Source organism: Gymnodraco acuticeps, unplaced genomic scaffold, assembly GCF_902827175.1.
Source record: "Gymnodraco acuticeps unplaced genomic scaffold, fGymAcu1.1, whole genome shotgun sequence".
In the NCBI taxonomy this organism is placed as follows: Eukaryota; Metazoa; Chordata; class Actinopteri; order Perciformes; family Bathydraconidae; genus Gymnodraco; species Gymnodraco acuticeps.
Genome location: NW_022991123.1, coordinates 1,829,023 through 1,842,647, shown reverse-complemented (window position 1 = coordinate 1,842,647; position 13,625 = coordinate 1,829,023). Strand labels below are relative to the sequence as shown.

General features: G+C 39.6%; 1 protein-coding gene across 5 annotated transcripts; it reads left to right on the top strand.

Annotated features, from left to right (window-relative positions):
* Positions 1–2,363: 2,363 nt before the first annotated feature.
* On the top strand, positions 2,364–6,735 carry LOC117560274. Of its 5 annotated transcripts, none has more exons than XR_004571140.1 (6): positions 2,364–2,596; positions 2,941–2,994; positions 4,132–4,197; positions 4,756–4,911; positions 5,555–5,642; positions 6,133–6,735. XR_004571140.1 is itself a non-coding variant. In XM_034237140.1 (6 exons), the coding sequence occupies exons 3-6, from the start codon at positions 4,156–4,158 to the stop codon at positions 6,451–6,453; spliced, it is 615 nt and encodes a 204-aa protein (XP_034093031.1). In that variant the 5' UTR covers positions 2,364–2,596; positions 2,941–2,994; positions 4,132–4,155; the 3' UTR covers positions 6,454–6,735. The 5 variants fall into 5 exon arrangements, 4 of the variants coding, with proteins under 4 accessions (XP_034093031.1, XP_034093028.1, XP_034093029.1 ...); XM_034237140.1 differs by having other exon boundaries at positions 5,547–5,642; XM_034237137.1 differs by having other exon boundaries at positions 4,756–4,917; positions 5,547–5,642.
* The last annotated feature ends 6,890 nt before the right edge of the window (positions 6,736–13,625 follow it).

Below are 13,625 nucleotides of genomic sequence, written 5' to 3'. Positions count from 1 at the left end.
AAGAATGGATCAAATTACTCCATATTTCACTACTTAGAATCAACACCAACTGGTGGGTTTCACAGAAAATGATGACAAAACCGAAGTGATGGTTTTTGGTGCCCCTCGGACCACTCCTATAGACCTAGGATCCCTGGGCCACTCCACCAGGCCTACCATCACAAATCTTGGGATAAAGATGGACCCTGAACTCAAGCTTGACAGCCAGATCAAGGCAGTTGTTAAAAACAGCTTCTTCCACCTCAGGCAGCTAGCCAAAATAAAGCCTTTTTTAAATAGTGACCTCTTTGAAACGGTAATCCATGCCTTCGTCACTTCCCGCTTGGATTATTGTAATGCACTATATATGGGGATAAGTGCATCCTCCCTTGCTCGCCTGCAGATGGTGCAAAATGCAGCAGCATGGCTACTAACTGGCACACGCAAATACGACCACATTTCCCCCATTTTATCTTTGCTCCACTGGCTGCCCGTTCATTTGAGGATTCATTTTAAAACTATTTTATTTACTTTTAAAGCCCTCAATGGCCTGGCCCCGCCCTACCTCTCTGAGCTGTTACACAGCTACACGCCCACTCGCACTCTCAGGTCAGCTGATCAGGGTGCCAAAAACAAAGTCTAAGCGCAGAGGGGACCGTGCTTTCTCTGCTGCCGCCCCTAAACTGTGGAACGACCTGCCCTTGCTAATCAGACACTTTATTCTGGTTTGTTTTGTGTTTGTATCTTGTATTTTAAATGTATTTATATTATGTTGTGTGAGCTTATCTCTCTGTACAGCACTTTGGTCTGAAGGTTTTAAAGTGCTATATAAATAAAGTTGGATTGGATAAAGTTGGATTGGAAAAACAAAAGTAGTCGTTACTGGATGTAACTTAATTTTTAAAGGGTTTAGAATTGCCGGAAAAGGTTGAGCAAGTGAGATATGGAGCCTGGTTGTGAAACATGTGAACATCTTAAAATCCTAACATCTCAGTTAGGATGCAGACATTTTCACACATGAGACCAATATAACGTGGAGCTAGCATTACAGATTAAACCTGTAAAGTCTGGCCGTATGTCACTCCTAGTATATAATCATGTTTCCAGTGTAGTTATTACTTTAGTCTAACCCAACCTCCAAATTATATAGCAAGCTATAGTTTCAGTATCTATTTTTGGACCAAATCGCACATCCTGTTTTACAAATTGCCCACAAGTGTCACCGTACACCGGCAGTAACAACAGTTACCTTATAGCTGACTGGATTGAACTCTCTCTGGGGGTCTGTCTGACAAGATAATACTGATAACAATCTAAGAATATCCTCTTTCTCAACATAAATACCTGTTCACTACACAGTCTATATCCCAGGAAGAAAGGGGGGTACCAATAATAATTATAATGAAATACTTATATACTAGTGGTGTAACGGTTCACAGAATTCACGGTTTGGGGGTCACGGTTCGGTACGGGTTCGGTACAACAAGAAAAAGCAAAAAAAAGTCCCAAATGCATAATTCCAGGTTTGTTGTTATTTATTTTTGAACAGTAGTGCAAGTTTCAGTGTAAAAATAAGGAACATTTTGAATAATTAACTGTATTACACAGTGAAAAACAAACCACAAACAGTACCACACACACTCAGATGGCCATATTATCTATAATGGCTGATGCCAAACAAAAAAGAATGTCTTGAAAATATTACATCATAAATAATAAGAAAGTGTTTCAAGAGCGCATAGCCATTGAAATATATATGCCAATAATATGGAAGCAAACAAGAGACAGAAGTATTTTAATTTTATCAGACACCGAATTTATAGCATTGAAAATAATTACTTTGAAAATCATGTATCTGAATTGTTTTGCTCCGAATTTACCTATGTGAAATAAAAATGTAACAATTCAAGTGAAAACAATTTGAATGCACAATTTCGGTGTTTAAAATTTGTTGTCCAAAATTGCGATGCAACATCATCAGGACTACTCAGACATGATAAGCAATCGAGCCTGAATGCAATCAAACCACCTTCTGGCCTATCAGAGCCAAGCGGCGAACTCCGGGACAGTGTTGCCAACTTGGCGATTTTCTCGTTAAATTTGGCGGCTTTCCAAACCCTCCGGCTACTTATTTGTGTCAAAAGCGACTAACGACTAATCTAACGATTTATAATGGTGTTATTAGGGACTTTTCTGGTGTTTGGAGACTCACGTATTGTTCTGCAGTTAACGAGCCACGGGTGCTGCCGTGAGCCCCGCCTCCCTCCCATAGTACTCACACACTGAAAAAACTGATTATGACCCCTTTTAGATGTTACATGTTTTAATCTAGCCTTTTTTAATAGATTTGAATGTGTTATTGCATTCTTCTTATCTTTTTTAATTAATCTTAACATATATTGTCACTGTTTAAAACAAGCTCATTTCATTCATTTAAAAGTAATTAGAAAAAAATATGTACAATTTAATTACCACATATACTGTCCTGTCTGCGCATGTGCATACACAAGCAGCCCGCCACTTTTCCCTCCATTTTCCATTCGGAAGGACCATCACCTGACTGCCTGCGTAGCTCTTCTGTCGTGAGGTGAACGTTCTCCACGGCTCTCCGTTTTAAGTAAGTAGCTCATTCATAGCCTTGGGTGTATTATATTATACTTAAACAGGTAGATTAATAGCTAACATTAACGCTATTGTGTGTTTTGATAGATTAACATTAGCAAACGTAGGCCTACAGCAGCTAGCTAACTGTTAGCCTACTGTTAACCTAGCTTAGTTGTGTAGTAATGTTTAAGTAACCTAATTGAAGTGTAACATGTATCATTAACATTATAAGATAACTTGATACTGCTCTCAAATTAAATACGTGATAAATTCAATCTTTGTCTTGTTAGACTTTATTATTAGTTTGTGGCTAATACAAGTTGAATACTGCCTATTACTATGCTTTTTTTTTTGTAGCTTCACCTGGCTTGTATACTGGCCATTCCTAGCCTACTGTGTTCCTGACCGGCTGTAAGTATGTTTTTTGTTTAACTTGTTCTTATCACTGTGGTAATATTAGGACACAACTAAGCATGTGAAATCACGTTGGTTTTGGTAACGTTACTCTCTGGCGGCAAGGGGTTAATGTTACGGAGGCTAACGTTCATATAACGTTTCACACAAGTACTTTTCCCCCCGAACCTTATTTCCACCCCCAGATAGTCCCTGCTAGCGAGTTATTACTTTCCTGAGGAGGAAATGGTTCGTGGGTGTGTCGGCCCCACTACACCGCAAACAACTTCACGGCGTATACTGCCACCGGAAGTCCCCGGAGTTGGGGACTGGCTTCTACTGAAGCCTTCCGAGTAAATCGCCAGAAGCGCCGACACCTCCTCATCACTCCACCTCTCCCATGTATTATTTTGTGTTGCCATAAGTTAGTCAAAAATAGTTAGTGTTGCCGACACACCCACTAACCTTTTCTCCCCAGGAAAGTACCACCTCTCTAGCAGGACGGTCTGTTTATCGGTACTTGAGACATTTAACATTATATTGCAGTCTTAGTTTCGCCAACACCGTTTATAATATGCAATAAGACAAAATGCGTCGATGTATTTTCAATCTTTCCAATCCAGAGGAGAGATCTCTCTCTTCCCGTCTGTGTGCGAGGGGGGTGAGGCAGTTTATACACACGCGGCTGCTACATGCATGCAACACACACACATGGTGGAGAGAGAACTAAGCGCTCCTAGGTGTGGTTAAATGTTACCTGTTTTTAGGTGGACAATGCTCTTTGCCAAAAGTGAGAAATCATTTATTGCTTTTGGCTATAGAATAGAATATATAATCATTTAATGTCATTATACATGTACAATGAAAGAAAGAAAAGCTTCTCCCTTTTTAAAAGCTGCCATAAAGTGCAATAACAGTTTAGCATGTAAGGGCGGTAACACAAGCAATTTGTCTAAACATTTAGCAAAAGTGCACCACATCCAGTAATATTTAGGCTCTATTTTAAAAAAAATAAATAAACGTTACATTGTTTGTCACAAAGGAGTTTGTAGGATTTTGAGTCATTGGCTAAGTCAGTAATCATTGGCAATCAATTACATTTTTTCATTTAACATTATTATTTTTTATTTCTGCTCATCTTTATTTGTATTGCAGGTTTTGCTATCTGATGTTGGTGTGATGGGGAACAGAACCTTACTCACAATACTCCATATTGATGAGGTAAGTTATATATTTCACATGGTGAATGGTGAAATGCCTATTTGCTGTACACATCGAGCTGCTACAGAGCAACATGATCATACATTTGAAATGGTGTTTCTGTCTATCTGATAAGTCCAATATTCACATCTTTTAGCTCTGTTTATGCTCTCCACCAACTCCTTAGTAAAGTATTTGGCTCTTTAGCTGCTCAATGTTCCGCTTTCTTCACCAGCTATTCTCTAACTGTCAGTTTGATTGTCTGAAGAAAACAGCTGCTGCTGGAATTGGGGTTTTCACTTTATACCTCAACATTTTACCCATTGTCAATTAAAGTATTAGCAAGGTTTAAACAACCATACAGCTTACAAGTCTAGTTTTGAATCCTTGCAATTACCTTAGATTAATATAAATACTTTGGTTAGAACACACTGTGCACCAATACACGTCTTATCAAGGACTTGGTTAATGAGGTCAACATTAGAATCTATCCTTTAATTATATAGTAGATACAAAATATCATTACACCAATGGCTGAATGTGCTCTTTGTCTTTTGTCGTTTTGTTTTTGCATAACAGATACACGCTGAATTCCAGCGCATAACAACTATCCCACTTGAAACAGCCTTCATGGCGGAGTTGGACAGCCATCTACCTCAGCTGACATCTGTCTTCCAGAAGAAGGGAGGAGTTGTTGGCCAGAAACTAGCCAAACATCTGGCGATCTTGCAAAAGGTAAATGTGTGTATACTGTTTTATACAAATTGTCATATACTCTATGGAGCAATTTTATGAAATGTACCTGTCTAGTACCGTATAGAGCCCCATTTGCCTCACAACAGCCTGGATTACTTGCCAGGTTCAAGAATGCAAGACACATTTCTAAGGAAATCTGATCTTAATAAGGCAATAGTGGCATACTGGGTAGAGAAGCAGGCTTGTGACTGGAAAGGTACAAATGCAATCCCCAGGTGGGGAAAGTGAAAAAGCAGAACCTGCCTTGAGCAAGTCACTTAATCCTCAATTGCCAACAGATCAGACTGTGGTTGTACTAGGCAGATTCCAGGTGTGAACTGTGAAGAACGGAGCATTGGTCTTGGTGAAAAGCCCCTGGATGAGTAGAATTTGTAAACAGTGCTATCGCCCTAACACATTCAGACCTCTGACATTGTAATACATTTACAGTAAGTCACAATTCTTTAACATACTTAAGTTAGGGCATGCCATTTACATGTATAATGAAGTCATTGTATATATTATATTGTATATTTAGGTTACTACAGGTTGTAAATCTTCTACAATTTATAGACAATTTTGTTATTATTGATGTATTTAGAAATATTTTAATAATTGCAATTTTTTTTACACAGGCAACAAGTGATGTTAACCTTAAAAGGGAAGCAATCCTCAAGGCACTTTGCATCCACCTTGGTGAGGATGATGGACATCTCATTCGGGAGTATATGGTGAGTCATTGTAATTTTGCCAGTCACATGTAGTGTTTTATGATCCTAGTGTCAGGCATCCATTTTAGATCATTATGTTTTACCTTATAAGGAGCATGAAGGTTGAGAATATTTATATGTATGTATGTTGATATTCAACAACAGACTAAAGCATTTCAAACCATCAGCTTGGTTATTTATACGACGAGGTTGGCTTTATTCATAGTTTTTCTTATTGTCCAATGGAAAGACCATAATCAACAATGTCTTTGTCCATCTGCCAATCCTCTCTGACTCCTGACACTCAGCACCAAGCTTATTGGTTCCTACGTAAATCTTTAAAAACACCTCACACATATTTAGTTTGATTCAGAAATATATACAATATGACCAGCTTTGTTTTAAGGGATTAATAGGTATGTGAGCAATATTACAAAAAAATTATACGATAAAGTATGTCATTAAAATTACATATATTGAATAAATACATGTTTTTTCTTTAAATATACAGGACATCGAAGGAGATGACGTCACCAGAGACCTGCAGAAATCTACCATGGGCATATATGTCATCAACAAGGAGGGTGGAGAACCTGGACATTATGACGACGTTGGGATTTTTGTTGAAGGACTAATTATTCTGGACAACATTGGATCTGTAGCCCGAGCTTGTGCCATCATGCTGGGAGTCATCTATACACTGAACATGGCTTACCCCAAAGAGCTAAGGTACTACTATGAATTCATTCAGAAAGTGCTCTTGCAAATGGATGGTGAAAGGCTTTCCCCCAAAGTCCTTGGACTGAAGAACAAGATACATGCTGGACTGTAGGATTTCTTCAGCCGCTCTTGTGAACCGATGCCATTAAAGCATTACAAAAACACCAGTCAAACCTCAAAGGTTGGGAGAAGAATGTGGAAATCTCGATGGACTTGGAAGACATTTGTTTCATGTATTAGAGGAAGGTTACATCCTCCTCAGCTGTTTAAGTCACATGCTTCATGTTATGTCAGGATTTATTCACTATGTCTGTTTCCACTGCACTTTGTTGCTGTCATGGCCTCCACCTCTGCCAGTCAGTGGCCGTTTCTCAATGTCGAGTAAACCTGCTGCAGAGCCACTATTTCAAGTATACTACGTCATCGAGTGGTGCCGAAGGACTGTTTAAATGCATGTTAAATGCCCAGCATTCGGCGCCACTCGATGACGTAGTATACTTGAAATTGTGTGTGTGTGTGTGTGTGTGTGTGTGTGTGTGTGTGTATGTGTGTGTGTGTGTGTGTGTAATCCAATCACCTCTGCTATAAGACTCCGGCCCTGACTCCTCCATTTCGCCAGATCGTAGACTCTGTACCCACAGTCAGTCTCTAGCTTTGGAAAGTCTTCGATTGCGATTCCCTGTTTGACCTGTTTTCTCCTGTGCCTGCAGCTTCAAGCCAGCCTGACTCCTAGCTCCTGTCTCCAGACCACCTCCAACGTTGGACGCTGTCCCGCTCCTCCTGGCTCTTCTCCCTGCACTCTCCAACCTGGTCAGACCTCCGTTCCCCTCTCCCTTGAACTCCGTCTAGCTTCCCTGGCCCAGACCCCCAGTAATATTCAATAAATGTTATTATTGTACTTGAAACTCCTGTCTTGCTCTGCTCCTGGGTTCCCTGCAAGCCTTAACAGTGGCCAGATTGTACTGTTAAGGCTAGCAACCCAAGAACAGAGCAGAGACAGGAGGAAAGAGTTTCAAGCACAATAAAACAGTTTATTGAATAATACTGGGCAGTAGGCAGGGGGGTCTGGGCCAGGGAAGCGACGGAGTCCAAGGGAGAAGAGCCAGGAGGAGCGGGACAGCGTCCAACGTTGGAGGTGGTCTGGAGACAGGAGCTAGGAGTCAGGCTGGCTTGAAGCTGCAGGCACAGGAGAAAACAGGTCAAACAGGGAATCGCAATCGAAGACTTTCCAAAGCTAGAGACTGACTGTGGGTACAGAGTCTACGATCTGGCGAAGTGGAGGAGTCAGGGCCGGAGTCTTATAGCAGAGGTGATTGGATTGTGGACGCCTGGCTCCCACACACCTGTCTCCACTCACCTGTCTCCACTCCTACACTCACACACAGGAGGTGGAGGCCATGACAGTTGCATGTTGTTTTTATCGAATCAGAAGATGTTTAAGACACATGCTTCATGTTACGTCATTTTGTACAAGATAATAAAGTAAGAGTATGTATCAAATATGTTGTTTGTTTTATTTTAATATATTGAAAGTTAACATAGTAATAATGGCTGAAATGTTTTAATTAAATTCAACTTAATTTTTGTATGTAGGAATTAAACTATTGAATTGATCTGAATGTACAAAAAGAAAAAGGGTTACAGTTACATAATCCATGTTAGTATACTTAACATGGGTTTAGTGAGTAAATTCTACTCAAAATAGTTGAGCTGAAAATTATCAGTATAATTAAGTTGAAATTACTCAAAGATAATAAGTACAGTGAACTTAAAAAATATATCTGGATTTAGATAAATTAATTTCGTGCAACCACTTACCTAAATAAAATTAAGTAAATTCAACATAACAATTTTTTCAGTGCAGGCGCTCAGACTGACAGTTGCCTGGCCGCAGCAGAGCTGCTGCTGCAGTCAGAGCAGAGAGGAGACAACCACACTCCCCCGCGTCGAGACTGCAAATGAATTGCGCATGCGCCAACTGCCAAGCCGTCCTGGTTTTGAGCGGGATTTAAATGTAAATGTTTCTTCACTCACTTTCACACTATAATAAATAACTGCCTTTGCTTTGCTTTGACTCACACAGCCTCAGTCACTCAATCACCTCGTCCACTGTGTGTGTGCCTCTCTGTGACAAGCTAAACATCATGGCACAGTCTAAATTGTATTCTCAAAAATACAGAAAGGAGTGGGAATCAAACCCTGAATATAAAGGATGGTTGAAGCCATTTATTGGAGATGACACGCAGGCATACTGCCTTTATTGTAAGGGGGATTTATATGCCAATCTGTCTGACATCAAGAAGCATGTTAAAACCCAAAAACATACTCAAAAGGCAAAGCCTTATGACAGTGCCACTCAAAGCAAGCTGCCATTATTTAAAACTAAAACCATTGACCCTGCAAAAAAGGCTGAAGCCATCATGGCTTTAGCTATGGCTGAACACTGTTCAATGATGGCATGTGATCACATTGGAGAGGCATGTAAAGCTGCATTCTCGGACTCCACTGCTGCATCGGACAAAGTGCACCGAGATGATAAATGGTGTTCTAGCACCATACTTCCTGAAAAAGTTGGTCACAGATGTGGGTGACCAGCGTTTCAGCCTCCTCCTTGATGAGTCCACTGATGTCAGTGTTTCTACCTGGGGGTTGTGATAAGCAGTGGCGTTTTCTCCTGGAGGCCAAGGGAAGCCAGGCTTCCCCTGTTTTTTTGGATTGTAGTTATAATTTTAATAAATAAATAAAAAACACTTCGTTTAGTTTCGGAAATTATTTGTTGTGTGTTGCTGCCGGCCCGTCTCTCCCCCATTCTCATTGAGTATTTTACAAAGAGTGAAACAGCGCCCCTGTCGATGTTATGGTGAAACAGTAGATTGCACTCTCTGTTTCGAGAGGAGGCCAGCCGAAATTGGCTTCCCTTGGTGAAAAAAAATGGAGGGATTGACCAATCAGATGAGGCTCACGTCATGCCCCTGCCAACCTGTGATTGGTCAGGGCCATGCCAAGGGAAGCCAGAGGCGGCTGGCTTCCCTCACAATCCAATCAAATCGCATCAACTTAGTGTTGCAGTGACACGTTCTAAAACCAGGAAGTAAGCTGCGCTCGGTTTCCCTCGACAAAAAAGCAATGGGATTTCTCCATAGGATTTAGGAAAATAGCTCGAAATAAGGTCAGTGGAAAACGAACCTGTTAGATAGATAAATGCACGTTGTGTTCAGTCGGATAATATCCACATGTCTACCCTACTTTTATAATTTTCGAATCATAAAACTAATCGATAGAAGATAGATAGCGCCACTGCACCACTCTCACCGCCGTTAGAAAGTAGCAAGCAACTGAAGCAAGTGCAATTATGGAGGGTGGAGATTTGGAGTATTTAATCAAAAATAATTGTACTAAACTTCCGCTACAGCAGCAACAAGAAATACAATCTGATGACAGGCCAATGCCCAAACTGGAGCTGTGTACAGCGAGGAACAAAGGAGTGAATTGGACGTAAAACGTTAAAGGTCTCCTGATTTAGTTTGTGAATGAATGCTTATTTGAGTTTGGGCTGGAGAGTGCGTGCGGACCTGTCAGTTAGATAACAGGCATAAGTAAGTCCTGCATCTGTATGATACAAATGTGTGTAAAATGATACCGGGTGCTGTAATCACTCATCTGGTTACGTTATTACATTGACCACCACACCCCTGACCCAAAAGAAAGGACGTATTATTGGCTTCCCCTAATTTTTTTCCCACGCCATGCTACTGGTGATAAGGTACTTTAGTAACACAAAACAAACAATTGTCTCAACATTTCTGGGGCTTGTTCAGTTGGAGGGAGGATATGCCAGATCTATAGCCCAAGCTCTTGTGGCTTTCCTGGAGAAGTCCAGAATTTGATCCTTGAAGGGTTGGGAACGTTTTTTGTACTCCCCTCTACCATGCTCTCTCCTACAGCCGCCATTACATGATATGCAAATTAGCCGATGCCGTCATTTAGCGACTTCTGGCGACTTTCCGGACAGCCAATAGCTACTTTCCTTACTATGGAGTTGGCAACACTGCTCCGGGAGTGCAGTGAAGCCCAATGCTGCAAACTGTAGGCGATGGGAGTAATTCCCGTAGACCCTATGTTAAAATGTCCAACTTAACCTTAGAAAATGAACATGTTTCTAGCCTGGATCCACAAAAACATATTCTGTATATAGTTAGATTCCCCCTTCATGACAACGGGACTGCTGCTCCTAGCTCCTCTGTCTCACTGCTTGCTCCATTGGCTCCGTGATACTACAAGGGCTCAGCTCATGAGGAGAACACTACTTGAACTCGGTTGTGTTGGTTCCTGGTGGACTATTCGTTATGCAAATATAGAATTTATCTGCGGTTAAAACAGACCGTCCATGAATGCAGTTTATTCGGTAAGTCAACCCTGCGTACTTTGTTATGTTACTGCTGTTGTTATGTTACTGCTGTTTTTATTAAGCTAACGTTAATGAATGTTTAGAGTTGGGTTAGCATTTGAGCAATCGGTAGCTCCATCTGTGCTAACGATGCTATGCGTAGCATCCAATTAAACGTAATAGAGAAGTATAAAACATTAAGTGTGATGCTACTGTATACCAAAAGGCTTCTGTGCGAGGTTTGTAAAATAAGGTCATCCTTGTACGTTAGATAGTTAGTTTGCTAGTTAGGTTACTGTATGCATTGTTAAGGTTCATTTCAATTCGCCATTCTCTACTATAGCATAAAATAGACTAGCTAACGTCAACATATTGTTGAAGAGAGGCTTAGTGTATATTAAATCAACTTCACAACAAAATGTGTGTATCTTTAAAATATGAACGTCACATTTCAAGATGGTCCAGATATAACGCTCCCTTAGATATTGTAATATGGTTTGTTGAACTGGAGTTATTTATTGCAGCTAACCGCCTATCCGACGAACGACCCAAACATTGTTGTTTTTAATATTATTACCAATGCCTCTTTTAATTGTATTATCCTCACACTTGAGAAACAGCCTTATCGTGGCTGTACAACGGAACATATAACTTAATGCCTGAATTTAAGGACGATGAATAGCGTAGTCAATGCTTTAGTGACAAGGAAATGATTTGTTTAAATATTAGATATGACGTTATCTGTGACTTCAGTCAACTTGCATTTGTTCAATAGGTTTGTGTCTTACCCTTATGTGTATGATACATATGAATATGGCATATGAAAAACTCATCCAAAGTAACAGTAAAATAAAAAGGACCTACACAATAATACTCAATCAAACTGATACAGTATAAGGACTGTGATATCCAGCAATTTCTTAAGTATAACAATAAGATTATGACCTGTTTTTTAAAAGAAGATAAAAAGTTGTTTGCATGTAAAGAAGTCTGTAACCCAAGCATGTAACTTTACATCTGTTTGTTCAAAGTCTCCTTAAGGTGATCCAGACGAGGAGGAGGAGGAGGAGGAGGAGGAGGAGATCTGGACTCCTAACAGCAGAGAACTTCAGCACGGATTCCAAGGTACACCTTTTTCATACTTTACAAAGAATGCATAAAGTAATGACTCTAATACACTGATATACATGCCATTAAACATGACTAAATACTAGATCACCTACACATCAGTGATGTTGAGTGGACTTTCTTAGCAAAAGGTTACATTTACATTTTACCAAGCAACATCACTTTTTTGTTCAACTTTCACATTTCAATGTATTTAAGGCAAATATTATTGAACATAGTGAGAACTGCGACCCTTTGTCTTTCAGTGAGACAACCGAACAGAGCAAGCTTCTACAGTTGCACTAAGTTTTGATAAGTTAAATATTATTTGAATAATACATTTATTTCAATGTTGATGAATTTAGAACGGTTTATTCATAATCTGATTATCTTTGTAGTACACTATTGGATTTAAAAAACACATTCAAATAAAAAAATCATTATATTTATGAACAAACAAACACACCTCTATCTTAAATAACACACTTGCTCTGCAATAATATGTTTTTTGATATTTCTGTTAGGAAAGGACAGGCCTGAGAGACAGGACTGCTTCACCATGTTCTCTTTCTCTGAGGGTCCAGAAGAACATCCAAGAGGGAAAGGAAAAGCTGATGTGATGAGATTTAAGAGCAGTACAGGACATTCACTAAGAGACACTTATATTGTAACACAAAGACCTGCGCACTGAATAGTTTTGTAGTCTAACAGGAACTTAATTGTTGTGTTGTTTTACGTTGCACCTCAGAGACAGTGTGATCATTGTCAGGCCTATAAAGTTTGGCAAAAAAAAAAGTCAGCTGACCAAATGCATATGCCTCACTTTATGAGCATCACAATACTTGTGCCTTGTACCGCCGAGTTTGCAACGTCATAAATAAATGGTGCCAATCTTCAGTCGGATGTGAATGTGTAATTTAACATTTTCAGTAAGAATAACGGACAAAAGGAGTGCAAATACAATTTATTGAAATGTGAACTAAAATGTATCAAGCATGAACCATCACCATTTTTTAAAAATAAAAACGAAATAATATACGTAAATTACACTAAATGTTAATCTGTTAATTGACAGGCCTGTGCAGGTGGTAACAGCTATGCCCAGCATGGGCTAAGTTATGTAGGTGCAGCTGGTGTAGGTCCTCCTCCATCAGGCCTGGTCCTCCTCGCAGGGAAAGACCCTCAGCCCTCTCTGGCCAAACCAACAGACAGGACGTTCATAAAGCTGAGGTTTCCCCCAAAGTCTCTAATCATCCATCCTGTGAATATGATAGGTGAACAAATAGTGTAATAGATGCTTTGGACAATAATAAATATAAAGTTAACTGTTGAGTTGCTCAGTTTTTTAGATTGACAGGGTTTAATAATACAAACAAAAGGAGAGGCACCGTAAAATAAAGATTGGTCTTTCAATAAATTGTGTTGATTTTGTCTAAAGTCAAGTAGCTAGAACTGTTACTTATAATTTGAATGATACATTCTGGTTATAATGTTTGGAGGAGGCATCAATCAATCAATCAATCAATCAATGTTTATTTATATAGCCCAATATCACAAATGTTACATTTGTCTCAGTGGACTTTACAGTTTGTACAAAATATCAGTATGACAATACGACATCACAGGTAAGAGCACCATTTGTTGTGTTCCATCCACAACAAATTGATGTGTGTGTATTTATTTATCTACTATTTCTTGAATCATTACTGTCAGTCCAAAACAAGATGTTTTGTTTTAGTAACATGTTTTTAAAACATTATCTCTTTTCCACTACACTATCTTGCATATTT